Source organism: Leucoraja erinacea, chromosome 4 (genome assembly GCF_028641065.1).
Source record: "Leucoraja erinacea ecotype New England chromosome 4, Leri_hhj_1, whole genome shotgun sequence".
Classification (NCBI taxonomy): Eukaryota; Metazoa; Chordata; class Chondrichthyes; order Rajiformes; family Rajidae; genus Leucoraja; species Leucoraja erinaceus.
Window position 1 is genome coordinate 81,088,293 of NC_073380.1, and position 17,988 is coordinate 81,106,280.

The following is a 17,988-nucleotide window of genomic DNA, read 5'->3' on the forward strand; positions in this document are numbered from 1 at the left end:
GTCCCTGGTGAGATAGGAGTTTACAGTCCAAATGGCCTCTGGGAAGAAACTCCTTCTCAACCTCTCCGTTTTGAGGGCATAAACGGAGGCGTTTGCCTGAACGTTCTGGAACAGACCGTTGCACATGGTGGAAGGGGTCTCCCATGATTTAAATTGGCTTGGAGTTGCAGCTCCTGAACATAGTTCCTGCTATAGAGCGAGTGAAGTTCCCATTAAAAATCATGTTTTATTGTGAATTACTTTCTGCAGAGCCTATTTGGTCCTGGGCATTTAAAATTCCCAAATGGATAGGTGTTTATTCTAGTAACAAGTTTGAAATTAGCTACAGCCGCTGAACTAAGCACTGGAGGATAATTTCAGAGTACACTCTAGATTATTGCGGAACCTTCAGTCTGGTTCCAATCACTTGTTTGGGTGAAGAGTTCTTCCTCAAATTTCCAAACCCGATCACAGCTCTCTGCTTTATGGCTACAGAGAAAGTCAATAGAGAACAAGATTCTCATTTCCGAGTACTGGAACTGGTCCATAACACTTTTATTACTTTGCATGCCTGAATCTGGTCAAATTAAACGCTTCTTATGCTTCCATCTGATGGCACACAATTTTAGACTGATCCCGTTAAATCTCACATTTTGTAACCGCTGTACTGTATACCAAGCAACCTGTACTGAATGTCCTCAGGTTCAATCCTGACCTCGAATGTTGTCTATGTGACATTTGCGCGTTGTCCCTGTAGTGTAGCCGCATGGGTTTCTCCAGGGTGCTGCGGTTTCTCATCAGATTCCTAAAACGTGCGAAGGTTAGAAGTTAATTGGCTTCTGTAAAGTTTCGATTAAATCAATCAAACTTTCTCCGATGCAATCCTCGCCGACGCACTGCCTGGAAACTAGTGCTGCCGGCTCGGGGGATGCTGAAGATGCTAAACTCATGCCCTGCAGAGGTTGCCCTTCCCATCTCAGAACCTTATTCTTTTTCTTTTCGCCGTTTGAAAGCGGCCTAGTCGTCACCTCCTTTAACCTCAGGCGTTTAAAGCGTATTTCTCAGAGAAATCATTATTTACTGAGCCAGCTAGCGGTGAGAACACGAGGATAGTTCAGAGACCTGCGGAGGCGGTGGAACTCGAGAGCAAAGCGAACCGCCCGCACGTCACCGCCCGCCCGCGAGCGTCACGTGCAATCATTTGAAATGGCCATGGGTAACGGCCGGCTGCTGGCGCGCGCAGGCTCGGCATGGCTGCTGGTGCTTCTGTGTTGCTGGTGGGTACCCGGCTCATGCGTTGCCCGACCTGCTCGGGGTTCCGGCTTGGAAGCATCTGCCCAGCCTCAGCCGTGCCAGGCCCCGCAGCAATGGGAAGGCAGGGCTGTCGTGTACGACCACACCACGGGCAAGAACAGCCGGGTCCTCATCTCATACGATGGACAGAACCAGCGTGTGCGAATCCTGGATGAGAAGAAAGGTCACATTCCCTGCAAGAAGTAGGTGCAAACCTGCGCGGCGCGGCCTTGCAGCCGTTCACGGGCCTTTGTTTGTATCGGCTGGGCCCCGGGTCACTAAAATTAGGCATATGATCTTTGTGCCCCTGTTTATCCTGACGCGGATAGACGCTGGGAGCAATAACATTATTTTCACCCTTGAAGTGAGAGGACGTTTCTTCGTGCCACTGCGGGCGACTACCAACGAAAGTACATTGATGGGACTTTTAAAATGATTATCTAACAGGATCTACACCCGATTTTATACGCAAGGGTCCTGAAACTTGATAATGCTGCTGGTTGTTTCCATACATAGAACAGTACTGCACAAGAAAAGACCCTTCGGCTCACAATGTCTGTGCTAAACCTGATACTGAGATAATTTCCAGATAGGACAATGAAATTCTTACTTGCTGCAGCACAACAGAATATGTAAGCATAATACAAAATGGAAGATAAAAGTTCAGTGTGTCCATAGACCATATATACACAATAAATAAACAGATATAGTGCAACACATAATCATATCCTCCATTGCCTGGATATTCATACGGCTGTTGAAGTTTCTTAAACCCACTGTTGTATTATATACATCTATCAGGTCTCCTCGCAACCTCCAATGTTCCAAAGAAAACAATCCAAGTCTGTCCAACCTCTCCCTCTAGCTAATACCCCCAATCATAATTTCAGTAAACCACATCTGTACCCTGTCCAAAGCCTCCACATCCTTGCTGTGAATGGGACGACTAGAACTGCACGCAATACTCAATAGCGAAAGTCCTATAAAGCTGCACTATGATTTCCTGAATCGTGTACTCGGTGCCCTGATCTAAGAAAGCACACATACCATATGTCTTCTTTACCTTTCTATCTACATTTTATTTCAAGGAGGTATGGACTTGGACCCAAAGATCCCTCTGTATTCTGCAAAGTATTATGCCACTAATCAAATATTTTGCCATTGCATTGAAAGTCCCAAAGTGCAACACCACATTTTATCAAATTAACCTCCATCTGCCATTTCTCCATCCATTTCTGTAACTGATCTATATCCCACCATATACCTTCAAGTAGACGAAAAGCCTTTATTTGCACAAATTTGGGCTTGGAACATTCAGCGACACCACGGCTTGTCAGCTTTCCTCAGAGTGTGTGACCTCAGCAATCTTGGTGTCATCTACAAACTTACTAACCAACCTGTCTACGTCTACTGTACATATGTGGTTAACTTGTACAGCTGTATCATGATGACACAACTTTTGTACTAAATACCTTTCTCAATGAAGGTAAACATGACAAATGCCTTAGTCACCATCCTATCCATCTGACCAAACACTTTCAGGGAACCATGCACCTGCACTCCTTGATCTCTGTTCCACTGCACTCTCCAGGGTTCAACCATTTACTGTGTGATTCCTGCCCTGATGTGACTTATCAGAGTTAAATTCTACTCGCCATCCCTTGGCCACACCTTTCCAACGGATCTAGATCCTGTTGTAAACTTACATATACTCCACTATACTACCAGCTTTGGTGTCGTCTGAAGATTTACTACATTGTCATCCAAATTGATAATATAGATAACAAACGACAGGGGACTCGGCACCAACCCCACTGGCACACCACTGGTCACAGCCTCCAATCACAATAACAACCCTCTACAACTATCCTTTGACTTCTTCCTTCAAGCCAAATTTGAATCAAATTGGTAAACTCACCTTGGATTCCATGTGATTTAATTTACCAGACTATCCTACATGTAGGAATTTTGTCAGATCTTGTTAAAATCCATGTAGATCATATCCATTGCTCAGCCCTCATCAACCCTCTTCAAAAAAACTTCCTGTATTTAGCCTGACCAGTCCTTTAACAATGTTGTGCCTCTTAAAATGATCTCTCATTCCTCTAACCTCTGGGACTATAATCCCAATCTGTTTAATACCTGTTCATATGGCAAGCATACTCCAATTATAAGAAATAGCCTAGTGAATCTTTTTTGCACTCCCTTATTACAAGTGCATCGTTGATGTTTAAGGAGTGACGGCGCTGTCTTGATTAAAAAAAAAACCTATACAATTGAGGTAAAACTTCCTTATACCAGTAATCATATCTTATTGATGTAAAGACTAGCACATGATTTACCCACCCAGTAGCCTGCCGTGGCTGCACATTGGCATTTAATGTCTTGTGTCCAAGCACATGCAAGTCCCTTTGAACTTCAGCACCAACTAATCTTTCATCATTTAACAAAAACACTGCTTTTCTGTTATATTCATCATGGATTGGTTGTTATTGGTACGATTGTGGAGATGTATTCAATAATTTTTAATGTTTAATGATTCATATTATCTATTATTGGGTAGAAAAGCTGATTTCTATAAAAATGTCCTGTGAAGTCCTTTCAATATATTTATTCCAGGAGCCAGTCATACCCCTTAAATTAAAAACTTTGAAATTGACATGCAAACGGGGACTGAAGGATGTAACTTCAGTTGATGCAGGGATCCAAGATATTGTATTACAGGAACCTGGGTCCTGCCCAATAGTTTTGAAGGTTTTGTAGCTCCCATGGATGTTTGAAGGGAGATGAGCTAATTAATTATGGTTTCCTGGTATGGGTGGCTGTTCAAATTGGGGGTGTTAAAATGAATGTATGCAGTTGTAAGGGGGGACAGTGTAGCTAGGGAGATAGACACTGTTTTCCTAAAGCCAAGAGCAAGATACCCAAAGGCTCTGTTGCTACGCAGTTCCAAGATGAATGTTTCATCTGTGTTGGTGAGGACCTAGGAATGTGAGGGAGAGAAATCCAATTATTGTGGTTTACATAGATGCTAAATCAATGTGTAAGGGGTAAGAAAGAAGTTCTGATGACCGACCGGGTGATGAATGGGTAGCTGAAAAAAATTGGTATAAGGGAAATGAGTTTAATTTCATGCAGCATTGGTGTAAATATGCTCTTCTCAAGCATACCCCCCAGTCTAGTTCAGTCAAAAAAACAATGAGTCATGCACTGGAACAACTAAACTTTATTTTTAGATTGAACAGCAAATTCCCCTATACGATACCTAAACCACCGCAGGTTCGATCCTAGTCTCTGCCTGGCCAAGCCCTTCAGCCTCATGCAAGCAGAAACACTCCAAAAGGTCACGCAGTCCCAAGCGTTCCTCCAGAAGATCGACCTCGATCTAAGATGGAGCCACCTTTTATAGGTCTGCGAACCTTGAGGAGCCGAACTACATAGGGGTGGTCTTTTTACAGTCCAATCATACATATTAATTACATCAATACATTATTGACAGTTCCCCAAACCAATAACAGAGTCTCCCTTGCATTGTTTCTAGGAGAAGCTTCTGGAAGGAAGCTAACAACTGAATAATGTGACATTTATCCTGGAACTCAAACAAACCTGCCAGGGCTTAACACTTTGGCCAATCAACAAGCAGCAGGGTAACTGTCTTGCAACATTATTTACACCATTTACAATTCCTTTACAGCAAACCAATCATATCAATGCATTTAAGTTTATTTACAGAGTTTTAATACATATTATCAATTAAGGGGAAATGAGGAGAACACCTGGATCTCTTATCATCCTGCATATCGATCTGGGCTTGGACTGGCAGGCACCATCCACAGCCTGTAAATTTCCACTGACAGAGGTTAAGCAATTCTGACAAATACAGGGATCCTCGATTTTATGGTGTCTTTAATTTGGTCAATATTAACATTGGCGTCAGTATCGGGGAGAGAGAGTTGTTTCATTGGGATCGACTGACTGCACCTGAACCGGGACCCGATTTCTAGTTAATTAAATAACAGAGGAAGTAAATAGGGTTTTAACCCAATGGGTCTTAATGGAGGAATATTTAATAAGATATATATCATAGAATCATAGAGCATGGAAACAGCCCCTTCGCATATACCATCTAAACAGCCCCATGGATACCCCATCTAAACTAGTCCCATGAGCTGGCGTTTGGCCCATACTCCTCTAAACCTTTGCTATCCATGTACCTATCCATTGTATTTTGAATGCTGATATCATACCTGCCTCCCTCCCCTGGCAGCTCGTTCCATACATCTGCTGAGTGAAAAAGTCTTCTCGGGTTCCTATTAAATCTTAACGCTCTCACCTTAAACCTATATCCTCTAGTTTTTGATACCTACTTTAGGTAAAAGATTCTGCATTCACCCTATCTATTCCCTTCATGCTTTTATACACCTCTAAGATCACCCATCAGCCTCCGGCAATCCTAGAATAAAATCCTATTCTATAGCTCAGGCCTTTTGCACCCAACCTATAGCTCAGGCCTTTTGCACCCAACCCAGCCACATTTTATTTTCACCTCAACCTTTGTCACTTACTCCACTCATGTCAAAAAACGTCCCTCGTCCAGGCTTTGCCCCGTGCCCACCGCTCTTTTCCAGCACCAACTCCCACCCACCCCTCTCATTCCATCGGTCTGAAGAAGCGGTCTTGACTCAAAACATCGTCTGTCCATTCCCTCTACAGATGCTGCCCGGCCCACTGTTTCCTCAACACATTTTTTTAGCATATATGGGGTACATCTGATAACGTGGAAGAAGATATTCTTGAATATGCATGATGGTACTTGCTTTTAATCTTTTGTATCTTCTGCTCGACTTGAGAGGGAAGAAGTGAGAATGGCCAGGGTCTTCAAAGGTAGACACAAAATGCTGGAGTAACTCAGTGGGACAGGCAACATCTCTAGAGAGAAGGAATGGGTGACGTTTTGGGTCGAGACACTTCTTTAGACCAGGGTGGTCCTTGATTATGTTGCCTAGTTTCCCAGGGAGCATGAAGTGTACATGTAGTCCTTGGGGTGGAAGCTGGTTTGCCATACCGTCAATGCGATTGGGCCAGATCAAATTAATGGTGTTATTTAAACTTGGAGACTTGAAATACTCAACTAGCTCCATTTCAGCATCAGTGGACAGTGTACTCCACCCTGAAGCCAATGACCAGCTCCTTCGTTTTGCTCCCATTCATGTGGAGGTTAGCACCATGTTACTAAACTCTCCATCGATATCCAGCCCACTACAGTGGCATAAAATGCAAACTTGTAAATGTAGTTAGAGCAGAATGTGGCTGCACAATCACAAGTGTATAGGGGATATAGTATGGGACTGAGGCTACAGCTTTGTGGGTACCGCATGTTGAAAATTATTGTGTGGGATGTTTTATCGCCTATCCTTGCTTATTTGGTCAGGAAGTCAAGGATCCAGTTGCAGAGAGGTAGCTTGGAGACGAAGTTGGTAGGGATTATAACGTTAAAGGTGGAGTTATAGTCAATAAATAGGATTCAGACGCAGGTGTCCATGTTATCCAGATGTTCTAGACATGTTGTCTGCTGTGTCCTGTTTGTGATGGTAGGCAGTGGATTTAGGTTGTCTGGGAGGCTGGAGTTGATGTGTGACTTGAAACACTTCATGATGGTGGATGTCAGAGCCACTGGACGATTGTCATTAAGGCACCACCTTGTATTTTTCTGGCAACGGGATGATAGTAGTCGTAAAGCAGATTGACATAGGGAGAGAGATTACGATGTCCGCAAATACTTCTCTTAGCTGACATGTAAAGATATCATGGTAGACAGTAGAACAAATATTGATTTATTATTGCACATGTACTGATATACAATGCAAATATTTGTTTTGTGTGTTATACACGCAGATTATCTAAAAAAGTTAAAATGGTAAATTTGTCGATCCAGTATCGAAATGCATTAGACATTCATAACAAGGTGCCCAAATTAACAGTGTAATATGGTTACCAGGCGATAAGAGTTTGGAACCAAATATCGAAGGATATGTAGAACAAGTAGCTGGAAAGAAAAAGGTAAAAACAAATGCCTTATTTCAAAATCTGAGAAGAAAACAAATTTACTGGAACTACTCAGCAGGTTAGGGAGCAAAGAAATTTTAATGTTTCAGATCAAAAATCCAGTTCTGATGAAGAGTCTTTGATTTGACATATTAAGTCTGGTTCTCTTTCAATTGATGAAGCCTGACTTGTTATATGTTTATATTATTAAAGGTGCAGAAGGTACCTAATATGGCATTGCTAGAAACGATGAATTCAATGTATTAATTCTGAAATTAATATGTGAATGAACCTGCATGAAACAAAAGGGGTGGAGTATCAAAACAATTGGAGTAGTCCATAGGCCTTCAAATAGGCATGATAATATAGGAGACATAAACAGACAATGAAAGTTGATTGCAGCCTGGGTTCTTCAGCAATCATTGGTAACTGTAACAAAACTCACTGGACAGACAAAATCAGTGATAATACTTCAGGTTCCAGTATTTTGAACAGCCATCTGGAGACTAGGTTATTTGAGATCAGACGTTGTTCAATTAAAACGGGTTGGTTAATCTTGTATGACAAGGTCCATAAGAAAATAGTGACCAGAACATTATTCATCAATATGAAAGGTAGAGTACGTAAATTGAAACTAAGCTTCTAAATCTTAACAAAGGAAATTATGGGCCCATGAGAAATAAATTGCCTATGTTGGATTGAGGAGCTACTTGGAAAAAGTACAATGATGGATAGGTTGTGGCTATCTTTTCAGAAACATATGCAGGAACTGCAACAGTTGACAACATTGAAGAGTTGAGGTGCGTCATCAAAATAAAACCAATGGGTATTAAATGGGGTTTTGTAACTGCAATAAAATATAAAATACTAATTATGCTCAGCATGTCAGAAAGCATCTGGGGAAAAAGAAATAGAATGTGCTTTTCAGGTTGACCAAAAGTTAATTGGGTAAAATGTTAACTCTATTTTGCTCATTGTAGATGCTGACTGGTCTGCTAAACATCTCCATCATTTTTTGTTTTTATTTTAGCTTTCCAACGTTTTCAAATGTTATTTGCTTTTATAAATACAAATTGGCTTACTTGGTTGAGCAGGTTTTTTGATATACTCAAACCTTTTTTTTTTTCCTTCTAGATTTTATGAATACATATATTTGTATAAAAACCCAGTCCTTTTCAAGATTGAGCAAGTGACAAAGCAATGCTCCAAACTGCCTCTTATTCAGCCATGGGACCCATATGATATTCCTAATAACTCCACCTATGAAGATCATTACAGCATTGGTGGGCCAGGAGACCAGATCGTGGTTCAAGAATGGTCAGATAGAAAACCTGCTCGTAAATGTAAGTAGTATGCTATTTACTGAGATGCAATAAATGGTGACATCTAAATCTTATTGAGGAACTAAATAAACATTAAAAAATCTTAAGATTGGGATCTTTCAGTGAACCTTCATGCACATTTTTTAATCTTCCAGTAGATACAGGTAATTTGACTGTTATTGCCTGATGCAATCCCTGTGTTATCAGTCTTATTACAATTAAAATATTGTAATAATATCAACACCATGGAAATCCTTATTTGAATTAAAGTATCATCCAAGAGTAATCATGTCAAAACAAATTTTATTAAATGCATCATTATAGGTAAACAGTTAAAATCTAAAACTTTTTTTCTATGAGGATAGACATTAATCTCTTAATTTGTATAAAAAAGCTAAATGGGCTGTGATGGACGTAATTGTATCTCAACTTCCAACTTTTAGAACTTTGAATATTTTGAATGATTCAAAATAAAACCTTTACATTACATATATTCAAGCCATTACACCATATTGTGCATAGAAGTAATATTAAATTTAGATCATTATTTGGTGTGCATTAAACAATAATTAATGAGTTATCTGTGAATTGGATGCTTTGAATAAGGCTGTTTTGATCTGATTCATAGTGTCATACAGCAATCTATTGCAAATGATATAGAAGGATTGACAAGCTGACAATGGTACGTGGGAATATACTCAAAGCATAACACACTCTCCTGAACAAAACAATTACTTATGGTCTATGTAGGTGCAGGTTAGAGTAATGACGGCACATTTTCCAAGTTAGGTTAATTGTTAAATATAAATGCAGATCTTTTAACCCAATCGCTAATCATTTCTGGTCTAAAAACTTGTATAATCTCAAAGGTTAATTATCATTTGTACAACTTGCTAAAACGTCAAATTGTTTCGTAAATTGTATTTACAGATCAAAGTCTAATTGTTGTACGGTGTGCATGTGGATTGAAACATTCAGAATATAAATGGAAAGACTAAATCTCTGTTTTTTCATTTTTCCTGAAAATCATTTTCTATTTTGAATATATTTACTATCTTTTGGATCCTATGAAATTTCTTGAAATTTAGAATGCTGTGGAAGATAATTTAAATCTGCATGTAAACAAATGGTTTTCTATTTTGAAGTTAACACAAGATATGTCAAGGTCTGTCCAAAGTAGATTTTGATTTAATGTTTGCACTTAGTTGCAAGAATGTTCTGTTTGGGTTTTTGTAAATATTCAAAATAAATGATCACGTTCGTATTATACATATAATATTTTTGTGTATTCTACTTAAACTGATTTAACTGATTTCATTCGGTCTGTTTCAGTACATGAGTTCAAGCAAACTTTTTGCTTTGAAAACATTGGGATTAGAATTGTGCAGCTGTAGTACCAAAACTCTTACAGGATTTATTGTTGGGAGTTAAAGAGCAATTCCAAATTTTAGATTGAAAGTTGAAATTAGAAATGATCTATTTGGAACAATATTTCACCCAGTCATAAAAAGTGCTCACTTAATGCATTTTATGGCCTTGGCACTGTACAATTTAGAAATTGAATAGTTGCCAAAGTAGACTGGATTTGTACTGGCAAGAGGTCTGCTAACAGAGAAACAGTTAAGATACGTACTAATCCATTCAGCCATGTTTTCAAACTTTCCCATGGCATAAGTAGGTTAGATTTTTCACAATTGCAGGGAATTTGGTAAGTTTTGTTTTGGCTAATTATTTAAAAGAGCGCCAGAGACGATGTAGTAAAAGGATGTCTCAGTTCGAAATTAGATGTGGGATGGGGATTGGGCAGGAATTTTTAGAAATCTGGTGGAAAAAAAGTGGATGTTTATATCGAGCCTACATTTCTTTGCCTCGTAAATTACAGAGTTAAGAATATTATAACGTTACTCTAAATAAACCCAATGTAGAATCCCACCCATAGACTGGCACCAATGTGGCCAGAAACATAGACATAGAAAATAGGTGCAGGAGGAGGCCATTCCGCCCTTCGAGTCAGCACCGCCATTCATTGTGATCATGGCTGATCACAATGAACCAATCAGGGACCCGTGCCCATACCCCTTGATTCCGCTAGCCCCAAGAGCTCTATCTAACAATCTGGTAAATTCATCCAGTGAATTGGCCTCCACTACCTTCTGTGGCAGAGAATTGCACAAATTCACAACTCTGGGTGAAAATGTTTTATCTCATCTCAGTTTTTAATGGCCTCCCCATTATTCTTAGACTGTGGCCCCCTGGTTCGGGACTCCCCCAACACTGGGAACATTTTTCATGCATCTTGCTTGTCCTCTCATTTTATAGTTTTATGTTTCTGTAGGATATCCTCTCATCCTTCTAAATTCCAGTGAATACAAGCCCAGTCTTTCCAATCTTTCCTCATATGACTTTCCTCATTTGGCCTCCTTCCTGAAATTAGACCAAAACTGCACACAATATTCCAGATGTGGTCCCACCAGGGCCCTGTACAACTGCAGAAAGATCTATTTACTCCTATACTCAAATCCTCTTGTTATGAAGGCCAACATGCCATTAGCTTTCTTCACTGCCTGCTGTACCTATATGTTTACTTTCAGTGACTGGTGTACAAGGACACCCAGGTCTCGTTGCACTTCCCCTTTTCCAAATCTGACACCATTGAGATAATAACCTGCCTCCTTGTTCTTGCCACCAAACCGGATAACCTCACATTTATCTACATAATACTGCATCTGCCATGCATCTGCCCACTCACTCAACCTGTCCAATTCACCCTGCAACCTCCGAGCATCTTTTTTACAGTTCACACTGCCACCCAGCTTTGTGTCATCTGCAAATTGCTAGTGTTACTTTTAATTCCATCTAAATCATTAATATATATTGTAAATAGTTGCGTCCCCAGCACCGAGTCTTGCGGCAGTCCACTTGCCACTGCCTGCCATTCTGACAGGGACCCGTTTATTCCTACTCTTTGGTTCCTGACTGCCAACCAATTCTCTATCCATGTCAGTACCCTACCCCCAATAACATATACTCTAATTTTGCCCACTAATCACCTGTGTGGGACCTTATCAAAGGCTTTCTGAAAGTCCAGATACACTACATCCACTGGCTCTCCTTCATCCATTTTACTTGTCACATCCTTAAAAAATTCCAGAAAATTTGTCAAGTGGATTTCCACTTCATAAATCCATGCTGACTTGGACCAATCCTTTACTGCTATGCGCAGTTATTACTTCTTTAATAATTGACTCCATCTTCCCCACCTCTGATGCCAGACTAACTGATCTATAATTCCCAGTTTTCTCTCTCGCTCCTCTCTTGAAAAGTGGGATTACATTAGCTACCCTCCAAACCACAGGAACTGATTCTGGATCTATAGAACATTGGAAAATGATCACCAATGCGTCCACAATTTCTAGAGCCACCTCCTTGAGTACCCTGGCGTGCAGACCATCAGGCCCTGGGGATTTATCAGCCTTCAGTCCCATCAGTCTACCCAATACTATTTCTCGCCTAATGCAAATTTATTTCAGTTCCTCAGTCTCCCTAGATCCTCTGTCCTCTAGTATATCTGATAGATTGTTTGTGTCTTCCTTACTGAAGACTCAGATTCAGATTCAATTTTAATTGTCATTGTCATTGTCAGTGTACAGTACAGAGACAACGAAATGCATTTAGCATCTCCCTTGAAGAGCGACATAGCAAACGATTTGAATTAAAAAAATAATAAGTGTCCGGGGGGGGCTGGTGATTGGCAGTCACCGAGGTACGTTGTTGAGTAGAGTGACAGCCACCAGAAAGAAGCTGTTCCTCGACCTGCTGGTTCGGCAACGGAGAGACCTGTAGCGCCTCCCGGATGGTAGGAGGGTAAACAGTCCATGGTTGGGGTGAGAGCAGTCCTTGGCGATGCTGAGCGCCCTCCGCAGACAGTGCTTGCTTTGGACAGACTCAATGGAGGGGAGCGAGGAACCGGTGATGCGTTGGGCAATTTTCACCACCCTCTGCAATGCCTTCCGGTCGGAGACAGAGCAGTTGCCATACCATACTGTGATGCAGTTGGTAAGGATGCTCTCGATGGTGCAGCGGTAGAAATTCACCAGGATCTGAGGAGACAGATGGACCTTCTTCAGCCTCCTCAGGAAGAAGAGACGCTGATGAGCCTTCTTGATCAGAGTTGAGGTATTGTGGGTCCAAGAGAGGTCATCGGAGATGTTGACTCCCAGGAACCTGAAGACAGAATCAAAGTACCTGTTCAACTCCTGCCATTTCCTTGTTCCCCATAATAATTTCACCTGTTTCTGCCTTTCTGGGACCCACATTGGTCTTTACTAATCTTTTTCTCATAACATACCTAAAGAAGCTTACTCCCCTTAGAAATTTTCTTCCTCTTTGGAATGAAATGATCCAGCATTTGGATTATGTCCAGAAATTCCTGCCATTGCTGAAATCATCTCCAAGGACAAAATTCCAGATTTATACAGATATCCACAAAAGAACATGCAAAGTAATCTTTCGCATGTTTCGCAAATTCTGCATTCTTCTGATGCATTCAAACAACATTACTGTTTGCTCACCTGTTTTCTATATCTTTTATACCTAAGTTCGGCAACCACCCTCCCAACATTTGCTGATCCCAGCATTGTGATTATCTAATAGGTGATCACCGAAAATTACCAAATGCGGGGGAGACGGAGGCACAGAGAGGGAGACACGGAGGCACAGAGAGGGAGACACAGAGGCACAGAGAGGGAGACACGGAGGCACAGAGAGGGAGACACGGAGGCACAGAGAGGGAGACACGGAGGCACAGAGAGGGAGACACGGAGGCACAGAGAGGGACACGGAGGCACAGAGGACACGGAGGCACACGGAGATGGACACGGAGGCACACGGAGATGGACACGGAGGCACACGGAGATGGACACGGAGGCACACAGAGAGGGACACACAGAGGGACACGGAGACACACACACGGAGGCACACAGAGAGGGACACGGAGGCACACGGAGAGGGACACGGAGGCACACGGAGATGGACACGGAGGCACACGGAGATGGACACGGAGGCACACAGAGAGGGACACACAGAGGGACACACGGAGACACACAGAGGGACACGGAGGCACACAGAGAGGGACACGGAGGCACACAGAGAGGGACACGGAGGCACACACAGAGAGGGACACGGAGGCACAGAGAGAGGGACACTGAGGCACACATAGAGGGACACAGAGATGGACACGGAGACACAAACACAGAGGGACACGGAGGGACACACAGAGAGGGGCACAGAAATGGACACAGAGGCAGGGGAGCTTCCAGCCTTTTGGAGCTGGGGTTTCCAATTTGTGGCGTCTTTTGAGCGGGCGACCCTGCTGGCGCGAGCGGAAAGGATGATCAAAAGCAGCAGAGGGCCGGCCGATCGAGAGAGGAGGGGGGGGAGAGAGAGAAGGGGGGAGAGGGTGGAGTGGGCGGGCGGGCGTGATCCCGAGTGAGCCTGCGGGCCACCGGCGAGGACGGCGAAAAGCAGCGGGGGGAACCAGCTGATCTGTGGCTTCCGCCAACGTGGCAGGGCTTTTTTGAGGATGTAACCAGGATAATGGACAAAAGAGAGCCAGTGGATGTACCTGGACTTTCAGAAAACATTTGATACGGTCCCACATAGGAGATTAGTGAGGAAAATTAGAGCACATGGTTTTGGGGGTAGGGTGCTGACATGGATAGAAAATTAGTTGGCAGACAGGAAACAAAGGGTAGGAATTAACGGGACCCTTTCAGAATGGCATGCAGTGACTAGTGGGGTACCGCAAGGCTCGATGCTGGGACAACAGCTATTTACAATATATATTAATGATTTGGATGAAGGGATTAAAAGTAACATTAGCAAATTTGCAGTTGACACAAAGCTGAGTGTCAATGTGAACTGTGAGGATTCTATGAGGATGCAGGGTGACTGGGCAGATGCAGTTCAATGTGGATAAATGTGAGGTTATCCACTTTGGTGGCAAAAACAGGAAGGCAGATTATTATCTAAATGGTGTCAAGTTGGGAAGAGGAGTACAACGGGATCTGGGGGTCCTTGTTCACCAGTAACTGAAAATAAGCATGGAGGTATAGCAGCAGTGACGAAAGCGAACGGCATGTTGGCCTTCATAACAAGAGGAATTGAGTATAGGAGCAAAGAGGTCCTCCTGCTGTTGTACAAGGCCATAGTGAGACCACACCTGGAGTATAGTGTGCAGTTTTGGTCTCCAAACTTGAGTAAGGGCATTCTTGCTATTGAGGGAGTGCAGCGTAAATTCACGAGGTTAATTCCCGAGATGGCGGGACTGTCAAATGCTGAGAGTATACTCTGGAATTTAGAAGGATGAGAGGGTACCTTATTGAAACATATAAAATTATTAAGGGTTTGGACACGCTAGAGGCAGGAAACATGTTCTCAATGTTGGGGGTCCAGAACCAGGGGCCATAGTTTAAGAATAAGTGGTAAACCATTTAAAACGGAGATGAAGAAAAACCTTTTCAGACGGAGAGTTGTGAGTGTGTGGAATTCTCTGCCTCAGAGGGTGGTGGAGGCTGGTTCTCTGGATGCTTTCAAGAGAGTTAGATAGAGCTCTTAGGGATAGCAGAGTTAAGCGATATGGAGAGAAGGCAGGAACGGGGTACTGATTGTGGATGATCAGCCATTATCACATTGAACGGTGCTGCTGGCTCAAACGGCCTACTCCTGCACCTATTGTCTATTGTCTTTCACTGCTGAGGCAGAGGTCTCTGATTTCAAGCCTCACTTTAGTATTTGATCTATTTTTTGAAAATGTGTTTCTTTGTTTGTTACAGCCTGAACAAAATATCACCTAATTTGGTATTTTGAATGCAAGTCCATTACTTCTGCCTTTTTTTTCCTTTTTCCACTCTTTTATCCTCGCTATTTCATAACTTTCCTTATTAGAAATTTGGGTCTTAAGTATTGTACCTTACCCAATATCTTCCCTTGTGCCATCTGAGTGTTCCCATGGTTTGTTCTCCTATTCTCCTGGCACTTCCTTTTAACACTTCATCTTCAATCTATTTCTACCAACTAATCAGGACATCTTTACCTAAATATATGTTAGGAGCATCATTCCCCTATTATAGGAACACTGTTAAATATCATCCAATACATTAATCATATTGTATTTAGTGTTATTGTTTCATGTTTTAATTTTGATATGTAAATAAAGTACATTTACAGTGCCCTCCATAATGTTTGGGACAAAGACCCATCATTTATTTATTTGCCTCTGTACTCCACTTATTATAGAGATAATTCTTCTGTCATCAGCTATGGAGGTCTTCCTTGGCCTGCCAGTCCCTTTGCAATGATTAAGGTCACTAGTGCCCTCTTTCTTCTTAATGATGTTCCAAACAGTTGATTTTGGTAAGCCTAATGTTTGGCTGATGTCTCTTTGTTTTAACAGTTTTATTCTTGTTTCTCAGTCTTATAATGGCTTATTTGACTTTCATTGGCACAACTTTGGTCCTCATGTTGATAAACAGCAATAAAAGTTTCCAAAGGTGGTGGAAAGACGAGGTGCTGAGAGCTCTCTCTTTTCCCTGCATTAAGGAGGCAATTAAACACACCTGAGCAATTACAAACACCCGTGAAGCCATGTGTCCCAAACGTTATGGTGCCCTGAAATGGGGGAGACTATGTATAAACACAGCTGCAATTTCTGCATGGTGCAACCAAAATGTATAAAAATAGCCTTTATTAAAATCTGACAATGTGCACTTTAACCGCATGTGATTTTTTTTCTATTATAAATCACAAATTGTGTTGTGTTGTGGCAAATAATTAAATGATGAGTCTTTTTCCAAAACATTATGGAGGGCACTGTATACTCAAAGTATGTCATACTGCTTTATATTTTTGTATTTCTGCTTGTTTTTGCAGTTGAAACATGGGTTGGAATTTACACAGTAAAGGATTGCTATCCAGTGCAAGAAACTTACGCGAAGAGCTACAATGTAACAAGTTCCACACGCTTTTTTGATCTCCAGTTAGGGATTAGTGACCCGTCTGTCTTCACCCCACCCAGCACCTGCCAGGCAGCCAGCCCAGAGGAGATGAGCGATGACTGCTGAGTATAGGTATTGGCTTACAAATACAGCCATCATTTATTAACTGTCACTAATGATCTTTTTTTGAATGATGATGTATAAGGGAACTGTTAGTTCATTTCCCTCACAAATAATCTACTGATTGGCATATTATTTCCAAGGAAAATTGGGTATTTTTCATCTTTAGCATGTTTGTGTAATCATGCCTTGGATCTGGGCTTGTGTCTGTGTGTACGTGCATTGACAAATAATAATTAATTACCTGGAATACATTAACAGAATTGCTTCAAAATTGTACAATTGTTTTATTCTGTTGTAGTTGGTTCTTTACATATGTTTAATAGTGTGTACAATAATATAACCCAAATAAAGCAAAAGACAACCGAGAGAACTGCATTACTTTCAAATAATAAATTAAAACACTGGGATCTATTAAAAACCATGTTTTAATGTATGAAAAACCTCTATTTTGAAAGTCGTACTTGTGTTCAAAATAAGAAATGTGGCACAGCATTCGATCAACAATATCCCTGCCTGAGGATCAAAGAGTTAAAGTTTCTTCTGTGGTCCTTTACTGGCTTGCAAAAGAATATGCAACGTTTCTTCCAATCTTACATTTGTAATTTGGGTGCTATTAATGATCATTAATTAGGGAAGAGTTTAAACTTGAGAATTCTGACAGGGAGTTCATTTTTGTATTTCCTGGGGCTATTGTGTTATTCTGTTATCTGCTTTATTTCACAAATACTGTTCAGGCCCCCACCATCTAAAACAGTGATGGATTTATTACTTTAAAGTAGCTGTTGCTTTGAAGCAGAGCTGAAATGAACTCCATAGTGATTCTAACTGTACATTTTAACCGGATACATTTATTCAGTATTATTCAGTAATTTCTGAGTTTTATGCATGCACTGAGTTTCCCCCCATGTTTATTATGAGGTGCTGCAATTCAATGTAATGTAATTACCTTTAAATAAAATCTTCTCTGAACACCATATTGGTTTCTTTCTGTGTATTTATATTTTCTTATATTTAGGATATAGTTAAATACCCATCTATGGGTATAAATAGCCATCTAAGAGTGGTACGTCGGCGCAGCAGTAGCTGCCAGAGACCCGGTTTCCTCCCACTTTGCAAAGACGTACAGGTTTGTAGGTTAATTGGCTTGGTATCATTGTAAATTGTCCCTAGTGTGTGTCGGATTGTGTTCGTGTGTGGGGATCGCTGGTTGGTGCAGACTCGGTAGGCCGAAG

General features: G+C 41.4%; 1 protein-coding gene across 1 annotated transcript; it reads left to right on the forward strand.

Moving 5' to 3' along the window:
- Nucleotides 1–1,146: 1,146 nt before the first annotated feature.
- epdr1 (ependymin related 1) lies at nt 1,147–17,730 on the forward strand. Its single transcript, XM_055634644.1, has 3 exons — nt 1,147–1,475; nt 8,452–8,660; nt 16,569–17,730. Exons 1-3 carry the CDS (start codon nt 1,186–1,188, stop codon nt 16,757–16,759), a joined length of 690 nt encoding a protein of 229 aa, XP_055490619.1. The 5' UTR covers nt 1,147–1,185; the 3' UTR covers nt 16,760–17,730.
- The last annotated feature ends 258 nt before the right edge of the window (nt 17,731–17,988 follow it).